General features: G+C 39.6%; 1 protein-coding gene across 3 annotated transcripts in view; it reads left to right on the forward strand.

Annotated features, from left to right (window-relative positions):
- LOC109856106 (diacylglycerol kinase 1) overlaps positions 1 to 19,802 on the forward strand; it is a 103,214-nt gene that overhangs the window by 35,793 nt on the left and 47,619 nt on the right. For 2 of the 3 annotated variants that reach the window (XM_020431032.1, XM_020431034.1), the window contains exons 1-3: positions 8,945 to 9,077; positions 11,708 to 11,836; positions 16,217 to 16,305. In XM_020431032.1, the coding sequence (XP_020286621.1) occupies positions 11,773 to 11,836; positions 16,217 to 16,305 (153 nt within the window). In that variant the 5' untranslated portion in view covers positions 8,945 to 9,077; positions 11,708 to 11,772. Of the gene's footprint in view, positions 1 to 8,944; positions 9,078 to 11,707; positions 11,837 to 16,216; positions 16,306 to 19,802 lie in introns of those variants that run through there. The other variant, XM_020431033.1, reaches the window with a different exon arrangement.

Raw genomic sequence — 19,802 nt, forward strand, 5'->3', positions numbered from 1 at the left:
GGCTCTTCAAGAGAGACAACTTTCTTTTTGATCTTGTCCGCGTCTTGCCGCATAATAACTTCGTCATTTTCTACGGGCTAATCGGATCACGCGACACAAAGGCGCGAGAAAAAGCGGCTACTTATATTCGGTGTAAATGAACAATAATAATAATAATAATAATATAAAAGAAACCAGATCAGATTTCATGTACAAACGCGAGTATTTGGTTGTGCAAATAATATATTTGTATGCAATTCTCTTGTACAATTACAAATTAGAGAATTATATTTCGGAGAGACTATGGAGGATTTCAGAATGTGACCTTAAGACGTGTTTTCTTGGGTTTTTCGTGAAACATTGGTGTGGTTAATAGTGTAGTTAATAGTGTAGAACATGGAGCAATATATATTCGGGAATAAAAGCTCGGGCGAGAGAGAGAGGGGGGGACGGAGACTTTACAAGAACAATAGAATACAAGATTAAGTTGCAGCAAGCACCTTAGGCCGGTATAGATTAAGCGTGGAGAGTATACAGCGCAAGCATGAATATATAGCGCAAGAAGCGCTACACAACACAAACTCGTAAGAGAAGGACACAAAACAGTGTAGCGTTCAATCCGAGTTGTAATATTCAAACGCGCGTGTCTCTCGGTGTGTATTGTTAAATTAAATGTGACTATAAAACGCGTGTCACAAAGATGGCGCAACGTTTTATTTCGCGTCCGTCCGCGTCTATAAAAGACGATTTTTGGCGATCGTATGGTATATACAGGGTGTCCCAGAATTGGTTTAACATCTCTCGTAGGCAGATAGAAGGAATAAAACTGAGGTGAAAAGTCCTATACCATTTTGCTAGATTCGCAATAGTTACTGAGATGTTAATTAACAAAGATCCGCGAATAAGCATGCATCGGGCTGTCTTACGCGCGTAAGACTGCCCGCCGCGCTTCGCGCGCTAATGTTGTTACCCATAGCGACATATGGGAGGAGCTAATATAACAACATATACTATAACATATACATATTAAAATGTAATTGTGTGAAGCGCGCCGGGCTGTCCTACGCGCGTAAGACAGCCCGATGCACGTTTATTCGCGGATCTTTGTTAATTAAAATCTCGGTAACTATTGCGAATCTAGCAAAATGGTATAGGACTTTTCACCTTAGTTTTATTCCTTCTACCTGTGTACGAGCGATGTTAAACCAATTCTGGGACACCCTGTATATATCAAAGTGTACCAAACTATAGTTCGAGTGACTTCAAATTATTTGGTACACTTTGGTACACGGACAAAAAAATGATGTTGAATCAACAGTATCGGTTTAATTGAAATATATCCTGTTGATGCAACATCAATATTGTTGCACTACACACAGCAGATAGTTGCTTTAAGAATCTAGACATTAAATTAATCGCATACGCAATTGAATAAATTATTTATTTTTGTGGCAGCCCGTGACAAATCAACTTTAATTGAAGCAACTCCATTTTTTTCTGTGTATATGTACCATACGATCGCCAAAAATCGTCTAAAGACGAAAAACGATCGGAACGCTGCGTCAAAAAATTACATTTACAAGCAAATTTTCATCGATCGATTGTGTGCGTTTACACACGTTTGATGATTCGCACTCGCGAGAAGCGAAGCGCGACGAACTCCGTTTAAAAAACAGTTTGCCTATGTTAATTATTAAATGCATAGTAAACATTTATTGCTACACCTTCTCCCGTTCCCAACTTTTCGCTCGATTATGATAATAATGAGCGATTTGCATGCAACGTGACGACAAAAGAGGCGTCGCGCGCGACACGGTATGTAATCACGAAACGATATACTTGACGTTAAAACTCGCTCAATTATTGACAATATATTGAGAACTTGTTACGAAAACAATTAAAGCGAACGAACTATCTCTCGTTAAAGAAAGTTTCAAGTCTCTCTCCTCGAGTACTAAGTAAGTTAGATTAATAGATACCCCCGGCGAGAGAGGGAGAGAGATGAAGAAAAAGAGAAAGAGATGAGCGCGCGCGCGCTTTCTCTCGAGTCATCGAGATTTTCTGGTTACGCGCGAGAAAACGGATAATAAATCCGACGAGAGAGCGCAGAGAAGCACGGCAATTAAACACTTAGCCTGGCGGCTTAGACAGATCGCGTGGTTCGTTAAAGTCGTGCGTTTTCATTACCAACAACCGGCGCGTCCCTTGTTAAAGAGACGGATGAGATAAATCAAATTTTTACGTGTAGGAGTAGTCCGGGCGTAGTGTGTTTTGTTTTGTTTTTCTTTTTCTTTTTCCTAATATAATAAACGCAATTTCCAGATAAGCAAGTTAATTAGCTGGAGCGTCGCGTGATTTTTCTTCGATCACGTTAACGTCACGCGTTAATTAAAGAGAAACACACGTGCGTTTCTCTCTCGTGTCCCCGTTGCTCTTTTGTCTTGTAGCGGCGAGACGTTATATATATATATTTCGCAATTTCACCTCGCGCGCACAAAGACACGGAAAATCAAGTTCGAGCCGCAAATTTCTCTGTCCCCGTTTATTATCCTTTGATCCTCCCGTTATATATTTACGTTAGATATTTAAACTGAAATAAATCACAAACGAGGTTACAGGTTTTCGTGCTAATAAACACCGAACGAAGGCCGAAAGGGCGGTTTGTGTTCGCGTAAATCGCACAACGCGATTGCGCGATATATAGCGATATTCCTTTTGTTAAAATCACGCGAAATTAATAGATACAATTCGATAATTAATACGCGAACTGTGCCGCGCCTAATAATACCATGCATAAAGCAGATTTAATTTTCGGCAACGGTTTGCTAAATGCGCGTATAACATAACGGACGTCAAGTGCACTTTCTCGCGCGAATGCAAATCAATAATGAATTATGACAAATTTGTTAAATTGTGAACGAAGTGTTGGGGGGGGGAGGGGGAGGCGCGCGCGCGCGCACCTCTCGTGCGTGCGAGAAAAAGTTCGCGTTTTTACTTTGTTATTTATTAATTTACACGTATTTTTTATTATCGCTTATTATTAAAATATTCGATTCTCTAGATTTCTATTTATGGCGACCTAGAAATCTCGCGCGGAACATTCTTCGCGCTTTTTTTTTCATTGTCGAATGTGAACGCTATTCGCTAATTCATTTCTGTTTCCTCTCGGCGACATCCCGCGCGCGCGCGCGCGCGCGGTGAGGCCAAGCCTCCGTTTTTTAATTAAACGTCCCACGACGCACGACTTTCCCTCCCGGTCTCTCTTTTCTCCCTTGCGCCACGTTTATATGCACGTTTGTTGTTGTTCCCACGCAGGTTTTTTTTGTGTTTTTTTAGAAGTATCGATCCGGCGCGCCTCCGTACGTCGGCTCGGTAAATTCACAGAAGTCGAGTTTCGCGTCGGACGGAAAAACAACCGAGAGAATTTTCAAGATTTTCCCCCCGTAAACTTTGGATATTCACGGAATCGACTCAAGAGTTCGTTTTCCCCCCCGATCGTGTTTTGTGAAATTCATATTAAAACAAAACCGATGATAACGCGCGCTCGAAAAAACTATTCTCGAAATGTTTTTTTTTTTTTCGATCGGATTGCGATCAGTCGCGGCGCGCGACGTTTAACGATGCGTAATTTTCTTTAACGCGGAAATCAAAACACCTCTGTCCGCGTAAAATAACTATATCCTTGTGCGCGCGCGCATGTTATTTGTGTGAACAAATCCATTTCCAATATGTCATTACAACGCGTAAAAGAGAAAAAGAGAAAGAAAGAGAGAGAGAGAGAGAGAGAGAGAGAGAGAGAGAGAGAGTGTGTGTGTGTGTGTGTGTGTGTGTGTGTGTAGAATTTGATATTTTCGAAGTGGAGGTGTGCGCGGATTATGACACACATGTGATATCTACGTCGCAATTCGAATTTCATATTGCTTTGATGTAGCCAATTGGCTCGTGCACGCAATCCGCGACGTGAAACGCGACCAAAACGTTCGCGTTAAACGCGTTTCTAGCGTCACATTGTCAGGCGCAGAATCTCGGGGTTTTTTTTTTTTTTCGAGAAGTATATACTTTATTGCCCCCATTGTGTGATGCCTGCGAGCTGAATCCGGCACGCTTTGACATTTCGAAGCCATATGTTTTTTTTTTATCAAACGTTTTTTTAATTGTCACAGGAATTTTTCACGTTAAACATTTTCATTTACAACATCAATAATTTCAACTAACATTATATCGATGAATATGAACATTGCTTTTTTTTTTTTTTTTTTTTTTTTTTTTATTTTAATACACTTGATCGTGTATAAAAGCTTGTCTCGTTATCACGTGGACGGAAGAGAAANAAAANAAAAAAAAAAAAAACAAACAAACAAAAAAAAACTACACAGAAGGAAAATATATATCGCCATCGAGTTACCCTATAGCGACACAGATTTGTGGTGGTTGTAAATACGACACGGCGTCGATGCAGCGGGGTGAAAAAAATCGGGATTAAAAAAAAATTGGTTTTCGAACGGAAATCGCGATGGAATGGACCGCGTCCCGAGCACTTGCAAAAATTGTGACAAAAACTACGCGTCAAATGGTGTGTGCAGGTCGCGTTTGTAACAGTATCGTTCAGTAACATTTGTCGCTTCGGTAGATAATACCGAAGCTGGAAGAGGATAAATTCGCTTGCGAATATACATATATATACAAAATTATAACGTTCCTGCGCGTTCTCCTGAATTATACCCATCAGATAACGCTCGATTATGCAACGCGCCGTTTGCCATTCGCGTTGTTGATATCGAATGGTTTCTCGTTAATGGTGAGGATTGGTTATTAGCATGCCACATAGTTACGAACGTATTATTCTCCTCTGACGTGCGCGCGCGCGCCAACGTGTTCTGGTCTCCGGCCAAACCCTCCAAAGCTTCTCCCATTTCCTTAGATAACGCTGCAATCTCTCGCAGTAATTGCCGTTCGCTAACAAGCATTGACAACGGGCGAGCGAGCGAGATAAGATATTTTCTTGTCGAAAAGAAAAATGACGCGGGGATCTTCGAGCGTGTCTTCGAGATGCGCTATATACACAGCGCAAGTCCCTTTCATTATCCGAGGCGAAGGGTGCAATTACTCGTATCACGTCGCGCGAGATGTTTGCGAAAACAAAGCCCATATAATTGCACGCCGGCAATTGTTTCGCGCGATCTCCCGAGAAATAGTCGAATTTGTCGTCCCGCGGCATTCGACGAGAAGTTCTAACAATCGCGCGGTTGATATGACGCGGGATCTTCTTCGAAAAGCTACACACGAACTGAATAAAGTCATCACAGTTTATTCAAGAACTATGTAACTTGTGTAATATAATTGCTTAGCTAAGAGCTAATTAGAGAAAGAGAGAGAGAGAGAGAAGAAGAGAGGGAGGGAGAATCGCGCTTTCACAGATGGAACAAAAACATCAGCTGTATCTTCCCTGAGCTTCCCTGTGAGCTGTATCTTCCCTGAAATTGACTGTATAGGAAAAGCAACTAGCAACTTGCTTTCTCTGACGCGTGTGTTTTTGCCGATACTAATTATAGGGTGGCTTGTGCTTGATTGGATTTTATCAATGCATAAAATGAGACACGTGCAAGCACACTCCTTGTAATAAATAATCGTTAACTTGTAACGGCGCGCTATATGTATATGTATATATATATATATATATATATATATATATATATATATATATATATAGAAGGAAAGAACTTTCTTTCGATGGGTTATCTCATTAACGACACGATTATACGACGCACATACTTTTTATATATAAATATAATAACTCTCTTACCGCGCTAATTATTAGGTCTACCGAAAAGTTTCTGTCCGTTTTTGGAATAAAACAAAATACAAATTTTTCTTACCGTCAATAAACTTTATTAAATAATATAATTGCCATTATTATTAATGGATTTCTTGCCAGCGTGAGGGCAATTTGTATATCCCATTTTTGAATAATTAAGAAAAATTTGTATTTTGTTTTATTCCAAAAACGGACAGAACTTTCCGGTAGACTTAATAATTAGCTACAATATATTCGTGTTTATATTGTGCGCGTTTACTTCGCGAGATAAATAAACACGTAAATGCGTCTAATTCCGCATGAGTGCATTGCTATGACGATTCTCAAGTTAGGCGTGTGTATAGTATATAATACATATATAGGCACACAGCGTAGATATGTACAATGTACAAGGCGTGCCTCGAGTGGTGCGCCCTAATTATTCTCCTAATCCAGCTAATTGCCGCCAATGCATACATATATATCCGTTAAATATCACACGTTAGAGAGATCATTAGCTTCTTGAAAAGATATCAATTGTGAGATTCTGATAAATTTACAACTATAACATAATATTTGTATAAAACAACATGCGTACATACATATATATATATATGTAAATATTTTGCTTATTACATTTTATATCAGTGTGTAATATTTTTTTTTTCTGACAATAAAACAAGTTACTTTTATTACTTCCCAATAAATCAGAACGCTTTTTCGCCTTAGGTAATAATTAATACCCAATCGATTCCGAGCTTAACTAGCAATCGATTATGTGCATAACACAGAGGTTGGTTTTTTTTTTTTTGGTTTTATTTAATAAAACATGAACAACTTGGCTTTAATAATACAAGTGCGTGATCCTTTGCACGGAATTGCGAATTTGCGAAATATTCCATTAAAGAGAAAAAGAGAGCAAGAGAGAAAGAGAGAGAGAGAGAGAGAGAGAGAGAGAGAGAGAGAAAATAGAGGACGAATAAAGACAGGATGGACTCTCTGTTGGACTTTACCTTTCCGCTTATTCTCCGCGCTTTCAGCGGCGCACATTCACTGTGGCACTGTCGTAAATCAATTATCGTCGCACCACCATGAACAGATACCAGAGGATTTTTCACTCGACCCGTTGATCCACCCACTCCTAAATTTATTTCGCCGTATCTCGACCGTGACTGAGAGATTCACAAAAAAAAAAAAAAAAAAAGAACGCTACTCTGTAATTAAAAAGAAAATCGAGAGAAAGGTAAGACACGATGATTTTTATCGTCAAAAATATAAATTTCCGACAAAAAACGTATTGCGCGTAATATTAAAAAGCAAGTAGAAACTATTATTATTACCATGCGCGGCGGACAACTGGCACTGAAAATTTATTGGTTGAGTTTTTTTTTTTTCTTTCGTCTTTATCGCTCGCGTAAAATGGAGTAATTCTGCATGCGCAACGGAGCACGTATTTTTACAAATGTTGACTATTTTTCAAACGTGTACGTGAACAGAAAGATGAATATATGTGTAACGATATAATATAAAATAGAAAAAAACATTTTATTATAAAATATGCAAGTTTCTCTCTTTCTCTGTTTCAGCACACGTTTTTTGTTTTTATTTTCGAACACACACGAATGAATAAAAAAACTAACTTATCATTTTATTCTCCATTGTTTATTTTATGTATTACGTGAAAAGATTTGGTTAAAGTTCACGGATCACATAATTACGCATTTAAATAACACATGGTAATTAAGCAAACATTTCACGTCCTCTCTCTCTTTCTCTTTTTCTCTCTCTCGTTTCAAGAAACATGTGACGCTTGTGTCGTCATCGGAAACGGTTCGAGAAAAAGCGTATTTTTTGCATCGTACCGCACAATATTTGCATGATATATTGCTTTATATTTTCCCTCGAACGAAGAAATATGACGCCGAGGCTGTTTTATTCTTTGTCAGACGCAGAAATCGCTTATTATCGCAAGATTATTCCGCGTGTAACGTCGTCGTTTGATCGTCGCGCGAATCGTAAATCTAAATGCGGAATATTGCACGCGAGGAGTCATGTGCATCGCACGTCACGTCTGTCTCCGTTGGACGTGCGCGCGGTGGTCCTATCATGGTTAACTGACGATGCCGTATATTTCATTCGGCTCTGTTGGAGCAGGATAATAAATTTACTTAACTACCTTTCGTCGGCGGTTTCGCCTGTTGTCGTAAGCGAGACGCTTCGCGCGCGTTGTAACACGAGACACGTCTCGTTCCCGTTGGTACGTGGTCCTCTCCTGTAACCGCAATTCCGGTGCTCGAGAGAGAGGGAGGAGATATGTAAAAATAGGACAAATTAAACCGCGGCCGACAACAGGCAAATCCTTCTCAGAAATTTGACGCGACGATCTTAGAAATTTCGCGAAATATATTCCTCATTAACTCTCGGATGACGGATGACGCTGTAAGCAATTAATTTGTTTAACTCGTTATCCGTCTTCTTCTTGAAGAAGATCTTCCGACCGGTTTAAATAAATGTTCGAAATTAATTCGGTAATATTAGTAAATTTTATTAAACACTTAAATCAAACACCTGATTGTACAATACTGTCTTTTATACTCAGAAATCTTCTAAGTCGCGAAAAGTAAGTTGTAACGAGATCACCGCTATGACTCAAAGCTGCTAACTCGCTCGACTTCTCAAATATGAATACGCTGTCGATTCCTGCTCGCAGGAAGAACCGCCGTTTCGAAGGTTCTGGATTAGCTTGTCATGACTGCGCCATGTGACGCTCATCCTTCGATCACATGTTAAGTATCTAGTGACTCTACCGAGTACCAACCTTTAGACGCGATAATGGCGCTGTCATTGCAGAAATCGCTTACAACGCGTTAAAAATTATCAACCGAGAGAAGAGAGATACAATTCTGTAAGAAATTTTCATGCGGCGCTAAGGTATGCGAGCAGCCAAGCACGAGGTGCCTGCGTGCACGCTTTATTCTGTATCGGCAGTTTGGCGGCGACACTTGCCGGGTGATCGATCGGCCCTTCGATATATTAACCAATCGAAGAAACCCGCGTGGTTACCGGAAGGCACGTGGTAATCAGAAGATTCGGGAAAGCTCTGGAATTTTCGCTGCGGGTAGATGTGCCGGCGAATTTCGGAGCTCAGAGACACTTGTTCCGAAAGGCAAACTGTACGGACGCTCTTAAGACTAGTGGTTATAACGATCCGTATCGTGCTTGTGCGCGTATAATCTTGTCGGGCCGGAGATTAATTATATTACTCCGTGGCTGTATAAAACTTGCACGTAATATAAAGGAAATTGTAAGCATCTTATTTTTGATTATTTCGTTCTCTGATTTATTTCGTTTCCTTTCCTAATTTCCGTACGTTAAACATACGGTCGTGCCGAAGGTCGTGACGGTAAACAGTTATCGGTATATTATAATTGCCGAAGGACAAATAGACGAATACCGGGTCGAATAAATAAGCATACGTGGTCGAAATCAAGACGGTTATATTTGAAATTCTCTCGAACTTTACAGTCGTATTTCTTACAATTCTTTGTAGTGTTTTTGTCAAACGCGCTTCTTACATAGATTTTGGGAAAAATATAAATTCGCAAACTTCGTGTGGTATTTTTCTCCCGTGAAGAGAAAGGACGTGTTTCGGCGAATGATTAATTTACAAGACGAATTTTGTTTCGACAAAAAAAAAAAGAACGCGTGATATTGAAAAATTGAATATTTAATCTAAGTTTTAACGGTGCAACATTAATTAAGCAGCCTACATATTGCACGAAGTAAGAATTTGCGCGAAAAATCACACGAAATATTTCGCTCTCCGTCAGTCAAATTGTGTTTTCGCGAGTAGTGAAAATTTGTTATCTGAAAAACAAGTTCTATGCAGGAACGAAAAAACTCGCGCAACATACGCGAGTGTATAGGTACAGCGCGTGTGTGTGTGTACGTATTTTTTTTTAACGTTTGCGAAAAAATGTTTCTTGACGAACAGTTTTGCGATCGCTTTGCGCGCGCGCGCGCGAGGCTTAAAAGCTGCCAAAAACTTTTTTTCACGATGTTATCGCGGGTCTTGGCAGAGAAGCAGTACATACAAAACTTAAAAAGGTTTTTTTTTTTCGGGAGGGAGAGCACGTGTATTACTTTTCGCGCACGTGTACGCGTTCGTGTCGATAAGCACATTTATTTCGTTACACGAGTATCACATTGTGCGCGACCTAGTTGTTCGAAAATTATTTCCGTGTCACTTGAGTTTTTTCCGAAACAAATTCGTACGTATATGCCTCAATCCTCTCATAAAGTAACTTCGGACAAAAACCATGGAAAGGGAGGAACGGTTAGGAGCCAGAGGAAAAAAGCTGCCTCGCGTATCGCGCGATTGCGCGCCGTCGCGCGTGGAATTTATTTTCCCTCGAGGCGAGAGAGGCGCATTATCCGGGACGTGTCAGACTACATCTCGGGCTATCCTTCATTCGGATTTGTGTGTCGGACTAATTACAATATCACGCACGCCCACCGCGCGCACCAATCGATTCGCCCCGCGGCGATTTTTATTTCCGCGCGGCGGATGGGCCGCGTGGGCGACCGACGATAAATCACAGAAGAAACCAACGGACCAATAAAATTGCATTTCACGCTCGTGGTGCGCGAGATGCGCGCGTGCACGTTACGCGAACCGCGCGCGCGCGTTAATTCCTCCCGGCTTTGTGTTGTGCGGTACGGGAAGAGAGCGTGTGGATTATATAATGCGAAATTAAACGATGCACATTAGCGAGGGAAAGCGATCAAAGCTTCCCCTTTACAGTCAATCGGAACGACCACATCGTTCGAGTTTGGTGGTCAATGGCACGAGATCAAGGATCTCAGCCAGAAAGCGGCGAGGATAATCGAACAATTTTTTTCTTCCGGACTAACACGTTTTTGTCAGTTTTTTTTTTTTTTTTTTTTACTTTTCATATAGACAGTATTTTTTAACGAGAGTATAAAATTTTGCGCGCGCGCGCGTGGGAGCTGTAAATATAGCTAGAGGTAAAATTTTGAAAGAGGTCCAAGTTGTGTTCGAGTTGTAAGCTTTTCCTCTGTGGATTAAATTTCGCGTTGTTCAGTCAAAGAACACAGTACGTGGGGGGGGGTGGGGGGGCGAGATGTACCATTCACAAAGCACATCCACGAGCAAATGAAATTTCATTGGACGTAGCGAATTTCACTCACCGACGGGGAACACCCGTCCGCGTCGATCCGCCCCGTCGTCGTCTCGCCGTCACCATGTTTGCAAGAGACATGTACGATTCGATATATCGTTTGGACTCGACTCCCGTGGTTCGTAGAGACGCGCTTGTGTTTTACAAGCAAGAGAAAAGCGGCCACACACAGCAGCGATCGTAAATCTGTAATTTTAGCACGAGCGACTGTGATGCGCAACGTGTACGTAGATACGTGCGATATCGCGAGAGAGGCTATATTAGCATAAACCACTAACACATAGTAAATCAACGGCAAACATGATTACTAATACGGTTTGACTTAACCAGACAATTTACCTTGCTCGAAGCCGCATGATTTAACGTCTCAAATCACAGACGTGAGTTTGTTGAATTATTTTTAGTTTTTATGCGCACACACACATGTGTGTACTATTTGCTTCAAATAACCCGCAGATATGTTTGAGCGCGCGAGCACCGATCGTTTAATAATTCCACTTTGTGAGATTGCGACGTCTTGGATTTAAATTTGTCGATAACAAATTGTTTCGCGAAAATATTATCCAAAAACCAATAAAAATGATCTTTATTATTATTTTGACGCTACTTTTATTGTTTTTGTGTGATTAACAACATCAAGGATGTTTAATGGCACGAACGTAACAGAAAAATTATATACGAAAAGAGAACGTTCCACCGATTGTGTTTTGCAGCAATATCTTTTGATTTGCAGGTGACGAATTTCAGTATCGAACATCTGGCTTTACGTCCCGAGGGACACACAGACTGGGAGTAAGGATGGCCTTTCACTGGGATAAGCTCTCGCCAGGAGAATTTCAACAACTTCAGGATTTGGCAGCTTGTAAGTAGAAGAGAGAGAGAGAGAAAAAAACAAAAAAAGCAGGAAGAGGAAGCGCGGGAACGTGTAAAATAACGCGGATAAGTCGCTTCGAACGGTCGCTCCGCTCAATGACGTTCTACTCGTGTGAATTTTTTACAGGTCATAAATTCTAAAATACATGTTGCTAATGAAGTTTGCCCAACTTTAACTCGACTTTGCACACTGGCTAAAATTTATACGAGCAACTTTACTACACCTGCTCTCTCGATCTTTACGTTAAACGCTATTATTAATTAGCGGGCATTTGAGAAGAGGATTCTCAAGACTTCTTAAATTAACTATGGACTTTCGAGAGATATCACAAAGAATTCTTTGACAAACAAGTTATATCAATTCGTTTCAACGAATTTTTCTTTCTAATTTTCGACGAAAAAATTATGTTCGCGCGTCTCCACTTATAATTAGCAGCGGCCAGGTACAGACCATTTCACGAAGCGAATCACGAATTGAGCGCGTGACCTAATTTTATTCATCATCAAACGCACAATAGCCTCGAACACGCGCGTGCGCGTGTGTTAATTACGAAAAAAAAATTTTTTCGCGGTGCTTGTTGCGTACCGTAAAAATAATTCCGCTGGAAGTTGGAAAAATAGATCGGCGGCCGCGCGACTATCACGCGAATTAAATTATTGGCAAACAACAATGACATTGCCTCGTTACCGTTCAGAGCGTACGTAATAAGTTAGAACACGCGCGAAAAACTGATCTTTCAGCAGAGAATTGGCATTCAAGTTAGACTTGACATCACTTTAGCGGATTTATATCTCTCTGGCGGTATATAATAATAATAATATTGTATGACATCAAACGTTGCGAAATAAACAATCTCTTGCAAAATTAGACGCGGCGGCCGGTATACGTATACGTACTCGCGAATTGCCATATTCTGTGTACCGCCGGAACCCCGTGCGCGATTCTAGCAAAAAGCTCTCTGGCACCTTGCCGAAAACCGCGTTTTCTTTCCGACGTGATCACACAAGCGGTTCGCTTTTGTGATGTGCGCACCGCAGAATAAAACGGTTAGTTTCTCAGAACGAATCAACTCCGCGATTCTCTCGATTGTGCGCGCATACATTATACAACAACGACGTTACGACGCTCGTTGTACACGATTAAAATAAATCCTCTAAATTATATCGGGTATATAATAACGAGAGCACGTTGAGAAAACAAAGTTGGCGAAGTAACAAAATAGTATTCGATTCAACTATATGCAGCGGTTTAGGGCTGTCAATAAAATATTGATTAATGCAAGAAGATATCATGTTTCAATAGATATAACAATTAGACAAAGTTAAAGACGAGATGTAGCCTCCGACTCTTATTGGTAATTCTAAAGTAAAAAAGTAGTGTAAAGGGCGATGATAGAGTCAATGCAGAAAGACGCGCATAAATAAATAATACATAGAAATATGCAGTTGAAAAACGTTCCGACTATATTTTTAAGTCCTTATCAATTTCTACAAATAAACAAATATTAGAATGTATTGAAGGATAACCAGACACACAGTACGTACCATAAAATTAATACAATATAAAGTAGTCATATGCATGTGTAAAAGTTAAAGAAAATCCATTCACAAACAAAAACAAAGCAAAAACAAAAGTGAAGTCGAATATAGTCGAAACGTTTTTCAACTGCATATTTCTATGTATTATTTATTTATGCACGTCTTCCTGCATTGACTCTATCATCGCCCTTTACACTACTTTTTTACTTTGGAATTATAATAATTAGATTATACCGAAAGACAATTTAGTTGTTTTAACGAAATTATAATTTGCTTAAATACAGGTAACTTTGAATGTACAACACAATAGGACAGCAGACAATATTTTGTCTGCTTATAAAAATAAGCAGTTTGATTAAATGAAAAATACTTGGTACAAAGAAATTCAGATTATATTCAATTAAAGTAAATGAGAATTGCCTATTTCATCTTTTTTAACAGTATCTTTTGTTTGAAATTATCACAACTTATGTTCGACGAAACAATCCATGGTTTAGTGAATTAAATATGTTCGTTACCACTATTGTTAATTCAACTTATACAAATTTGTTATCTTTATTACCATATGCTTGAATTAAAAAAACAAGATATTTCAGATAACAAACTGAAACTCAACTAAACGCATTTAGTTGAGTTAATAGTATTTTTTTCTCAGTGCACTAATTTTAATTACCCACAGATAAACGCTTTGACTCGAGATTCAATATAATTGAAATGAGATGATAATTTCACTTTGCGCGCTACGATTGAAACGAGAGACTCAACTCAGCCGCCGATGAAGAAATTCGTGTTTTACGTTCTGAAATTATTAAGAACATATCAAACACGTGTGCGCAATGCGAATACTCGAGGAAAGAAGAAGCACCGACAATTTACCGTTTCTCTTCGTGTGAGAGAAACTTCATGTAGATATTTTAATAAATAATTAATAAATAATAAATAGTTTAGAAAAAACACACACAGAAATTGTGTGTTAAAACTTTTTTGATTTGAATGAAAGATTCGCACGCGAGTGCAAAATATATAAAATTTACGATAATTTTCTGACACTTTTGTGTGCGAAAGACGCGAATAATTCTTCTCTTTAGCGGATAAAACATGATTGCCAGAGATTCTCGAGAAATTCCTCGCCGCGCGGCTTGCGAAAGAATTGAAGAATTAAAACAAACCCGTGTGTGTGTGTGTGTGTGTAAAATCCCGTTTTGTTACATAATCTCGCTGATGTAACAGATTCGAACGTTGAAATTCATATCGTTCCATCGAACGTCGTGTATATTTCCGCGCGAATTTGTCCGTCTCGCGCATTTTCCGCGTCTCGATCGCGGAAGTTTGACGTCGCACAGGTGTCTTGTCGTCTAATATTTTACATCTTGCTGTGCGACGGTTGGTGTCGCAGTCGTCTAACAACACATCTCTCGAGAACACGCGCGACGTTCACGCGAGGAAGCGTTAATTTATTATGCGGCGCTTGCACTTCGTCCTACACACGTACGCACGCACACACAAACACACACACACACATACACGCAAACGCAAACGGTTTAAATTGCTGCTGTTTATCGACAAATTTGCTTTATCAGCACTACAGTGCAATTGTCATTCGATGCGATACTTGTTTTTCATTTATATAAAATATATAGAACAATATTTTGCGAGAGATATCAGTGCACTGTGATACGAGAAGATTTAAAAAAAAAAAAAAAAAAAAAAAAAAACACAGCCTAAGGAATTGTTAATATACGTCGCATTTGTTTTATTTAAACTAAACAAAAAATATCTTGTTTTTTAAAATAAAAAAATACTCATGTAATACGAATATCAAGTAGATACGGATTAATTTGTTTATCTTTATNAAAAAAAAAAAAAAAAAAAAAAAACAGAGCCGAATGAATTGTGAATATACGTCACATTTGTTTTAATTAAACTAAACAAAAAATATCTTGTTTTTTAAAATAAAAAAATACTCATGTAATACGAATATCAAGTAGATACGGATTAATTTGTTTATCTTTATGAGATATTTTTGTTCACTCGATATTGTTATTATATGTGATTCGCTCAATATTGATGTTGTGAAATTTATACATACATCTCATCTTTCTCTCGACAAAAAAAATCCAACAGAGTCAAATGCGTCCGGCTTCGCGCACGAAATTGCCTATTTGCGCAAACATTCTTCTATTGTGAAGCGATCGTTCAATATTTGCCAACAATTGGCAAAGCCGTCTTTAAAGCGGAAACGTGAAATTTCTTGCTGGATGTGTTAATCATTTACCCGTCGGAATACGAATCTCCATCGTGTGGCGGCCGTCAATCGGCTCGAAAATAGTAGCCGCCTAAAAATATCTTGGCCCGTTAAGTGCATTATGACGTCGGTACGATAGATTAGGCCGATGGCCTCCTATTATTAGTCAATTTATCGTTGCTGTTTCTTCTGTAAACAGTTGAATCCCGGTTAGGTCGATCGATCGATTCATTTCTCTTTCTAATCCAACAGGAACGACGAAAGAATTCGCGTGTCTAATTACTCCACGCGTGTTCTTAATAAAAACTTTCTCACGATTAATTACGAAACGCGTGTGCGTTTGTTGAGAAAATTTCATCTCACGTTTGTTTTGTTATAAATATTATTTAGTCGTTTAACTAATATTTTGCTGCAAAAACAGAGATTGTGAATTATTTATTTGATTGAGAAAAAGAACTATCAAATGTTTTGAGATATATAGTTTCTTTCGTCAAGACAATTTTTGCTTCTGTACATACGATCGTAGAATCACGAACATTGAATCGAACAGAACGAATTTTATAATTTCGCTTATTTCTTTTCTAGATTCCACACGGAAACTCCAGGATGTTCTGGCCGAATTTTGCGGGAGCAACACGACGCCGAGCGGTGTGCCGAAATATCAGCCGGACGGAGTGAGTCATAAAGATTGTATTTTACGCCCGTGGCCGATAAGATATACGCGCGCATCTGAAATCTAAAGGAAATATTTTCCGTATGAAAAAAAAAATATATTTTTTTATTGAGAAAGAATGCAAACGAGACTAATGACACGAAAAGTGAAAATATCCCAATGTCGACGTGATTTTTACTCGATGTAATCGTAATATTATATTTTACCAGATAAACGTTTATCTCTTGGAAAAGAGAGAGAGATAGAGAGAAAGAGAGAAAATGTTTGTGTGTATACGTTTCACCTCAGTAAAAATTTCCGCAAGTTTTTACTATGTAAATCGACAGATGCGAGAGATTTCGTTGCGCGAAAAACGATTTTGTCGTCTTGTCGTCTCAGGTGCGCGCTTTGCTCCTTTCACAAAATCAAATTGAACGATTGGTGCGCTCGAGAGAGAGAGAGAGAGAGAGAGAGAGAGAGAGAGAGAGAGAGAGAGAGAGAGAATGCACTCGAGCAAATATCTTAAAATACAGTCAAGATGGTTCGGGGGTGAATTTTCAAGAAATATTACATTTTGCACACGGGAGACAGAGCTCAAGAAATTCATTTCTTTCTCTCTTTCTGTCTATCTTTCTATATAATTGATTCATGGAATTTATATAAGTTCATGTAAATACGTTTTTAGTTAAAAACAAAATTGTGTGCGGGCATATGAGAAAACTTGTGAATTCCTCTCCAAGTACTTTTCTATCTCTTTCTCTGTCTCTCTCTCTCGCTCTCGCTCTCTTACCGATATAAATTTCTTATGACGTCACGTCTGGAAAGGAGTTTTTGAAGAAAAGTTTTTTTGCTGTGTGTAGATCGCGTGTAGCGAGGTCAGATCAACTGTGCGAGCGTACAATTTATATCGCAGACGAAAGAGATATGTGTGTGTGTGTGTATGAGAGAGAGAGAGAGAGAGAGAAAAAGAGAGAGAGAGAGAGAGAGATATGACATTCTACAGTATAATCTAACATCGTAGCAGCGAGGAAGCATTCGTTTCATAAAATCGCAAACTATTTCCGCTTGTATAGCATCCAGGACACGTACTGCGCTTCGTGGACAGGTGGAAGTTATTGCGCGCGTGCGAGAAGAACGGCTCTGTGCAAGAGAGTTGCTTTTGACGACGCATTAATGATCGACTCGGATTTCCGATGATATTTCATATCGCGCGTGACGTTAATTGGTTTGTTGTCGCAAAAGAGAGATCGTCGAAAAAAGACACTATCTCTGTTGCGCACCAACGCGCGCACACGTTGAGATTATTGTGTTTTACCTTACCAAAAGATACTTAATGAAAAAATCGAAGAATAAAATTTGTAGAAAAAAAATATAATACCAGCGTACAAAAATGTAATTCGCTCGTTAGTTAAGAGTATTACTGGTTGAGAATTACAGGTCTCTCTATCTCGTCGTTTGATAAGAGCGAAGCGGAATACATATTTCGCATAACAATGTGCGCAACACGGCTCCGTATAAATGTGAAACGTGCAAGAATGTATTTAGTTCCTCGGGGAGAAGGTATTAACTCCGTAATTTTTTAAAACAGATTGTCGAAGTTGAGCGACGCCACATTTTCACGTATACAAAATACTCAACAATGTTCGGCATCGCTCGTTGTTCGTGCCGCATCGCAAATTAATGTATCGATCGGAAAACTCCTTCGGAAACGGAACAGAAACGTTTTGTCAGCTCTCTCGTTTTCTTTTGAAAAATCGTTCACGTTTCAAACTATCATCGACGTTTTTATTTGCCCGACAGCAACGGGTCGATTACTTCATTAACGGGGGAGCGACAAAACACGCTCGCGCGACTAAACATTTATTTCCGTCCAACTTCTCTCGAAATCCGATAAAATCGCTCTTGGTTGGCGGTGTTACATAGCGAGAGTGGCCTGACTCACCGAGACCTGCTAGTAATTTCGTGGTGCGCGTTCGGTTCCTTTGAACAGAACGATCTAAATTACTTTCTTCTTTGTCGTCGTCGTCTTTCCGCAAATTCCGACCGACCCGCGACCCTTTCAGACGGCGAGTGAATTTACCGCTTCGCCATCGACAGTTTCGTTAATCCACCCCCCCCCCCTCTCTCATGGTGTGATATTCTCATGTATGAACGACCGGTCGGAATAGTAGCACCGTTGAAATTGCAAACTCTGTCAATTTTTTGACAAAGTTTAAATGTCTCTCTTCAAAGTCGCGCGTCGTTGCTAGCATTCAAATATTTGGACTTTAAGAGTTAAAATAAAATATGTTTTACGTGCTTTTAAAAAAATTGATGTTTTTATGGTTGTATATTTGTTACAATCGCGCAACAAGCTTTTCATTATTGCGGAAACTCGCGAATTTTCGGCGCAATTTGTTCGTCCGGAAAGCACAGAAATCGCATTTTATTCTCATTAAGACTGTCGTTGCGACGTTTATTCGTCCTTGGCATATAATATATACACGTACATTTGATAACAATAGAAATCCATTAACGTCGAGTAATTTTTGCGAAAAACAGATTTTTGCTTACAATCGATAAAGCTTATTTTCTCGGATACACACTCGATTTTTATCGTAAACACACACGAGACGACAGAAGCTATTTTCCGAATAATATCGTCGACTTTGGTGCGCGTCAACTTGACGATATAACGCCGAGTATATATTTGTCGTTAGTTGGCAGAGCGACCGAAATCGCGGGACCGAACCTGGTACGGTATTGCGTCAACATTTACGACCAGAGTCCGTGAGGACGAGGAAACTTAGTAAAACCCCCCGGGGGGACACGACAATCGATGTCAAACGCTAAGAAGCTACGCCGGGTTACCGGGGGGGGGGGGGATGGGGGGGATCAAGAGCAGAGAAACTCTCCCGCGGGGGTACGGTCTTTCGTTGTGAAGCGTAACCGACGTCGAGAACTCATAATTGGAGATTCCAACGAGAGACAAGCGTGCGTCAACAGTTGAGGTCATACTTGACCGCAAAACCACGTCGGTGCGCATGAAACGTGTATATGCAACGCGAAAACGTGTTCTTACGTATTCGACTCTCAATTAGTTAAATCAGCTTGCGATTTGCCGAAACAAGATTTGCTCAACTAAAAGCGTCGTGACCCCTCTTCTAAATTCTATTTAATCTCTCTGTCTCGCTAAAGTTTTATCGCGCCGCGAGAGATTTAACGATGCAAATAACGTCGATAGTCAAGTAATATAAAACATGCGAGAACACAAAATGTGGATTCAATTAAGTAAATACGTATACACCGGCAGCAAAAATGTTCTTATTTGCCGGCGATAATAATCGATAAAATGTCATGTACATATAAACGGCAGAAGCAAATAGCGCAGGCATGAAATCAATAAAATTGCGATAGAACGAGCGAAGAGAGCTGCCGGCATTTCGCGAGCGCAATTCGTTAGCGCGCGAAATACCGTCGGGATCTCGTTTATTGAAAACGCAACGGGGAATTCAGTTTTTTTTTTTTTTTTTTTTTTTT

The sequence above is a fragment of the Pseudomyrmex gracilis genome, unplaced genomic scaffold, assembly GCF_002006095.1.
Source record: "Pseudomyrmex gracilis isolate BER0280 unplaced genomic scaffold, ASM200609v1 scaffold_107, whole genome shotgun sequence".
NCBI classification, from domain to species: Eukaryota; Metazoa; Arthropoda; class Insecta; order Hymenoptera; family Formicidae; genus Pseudomyrmex; species Pseudomyrmex gracilis.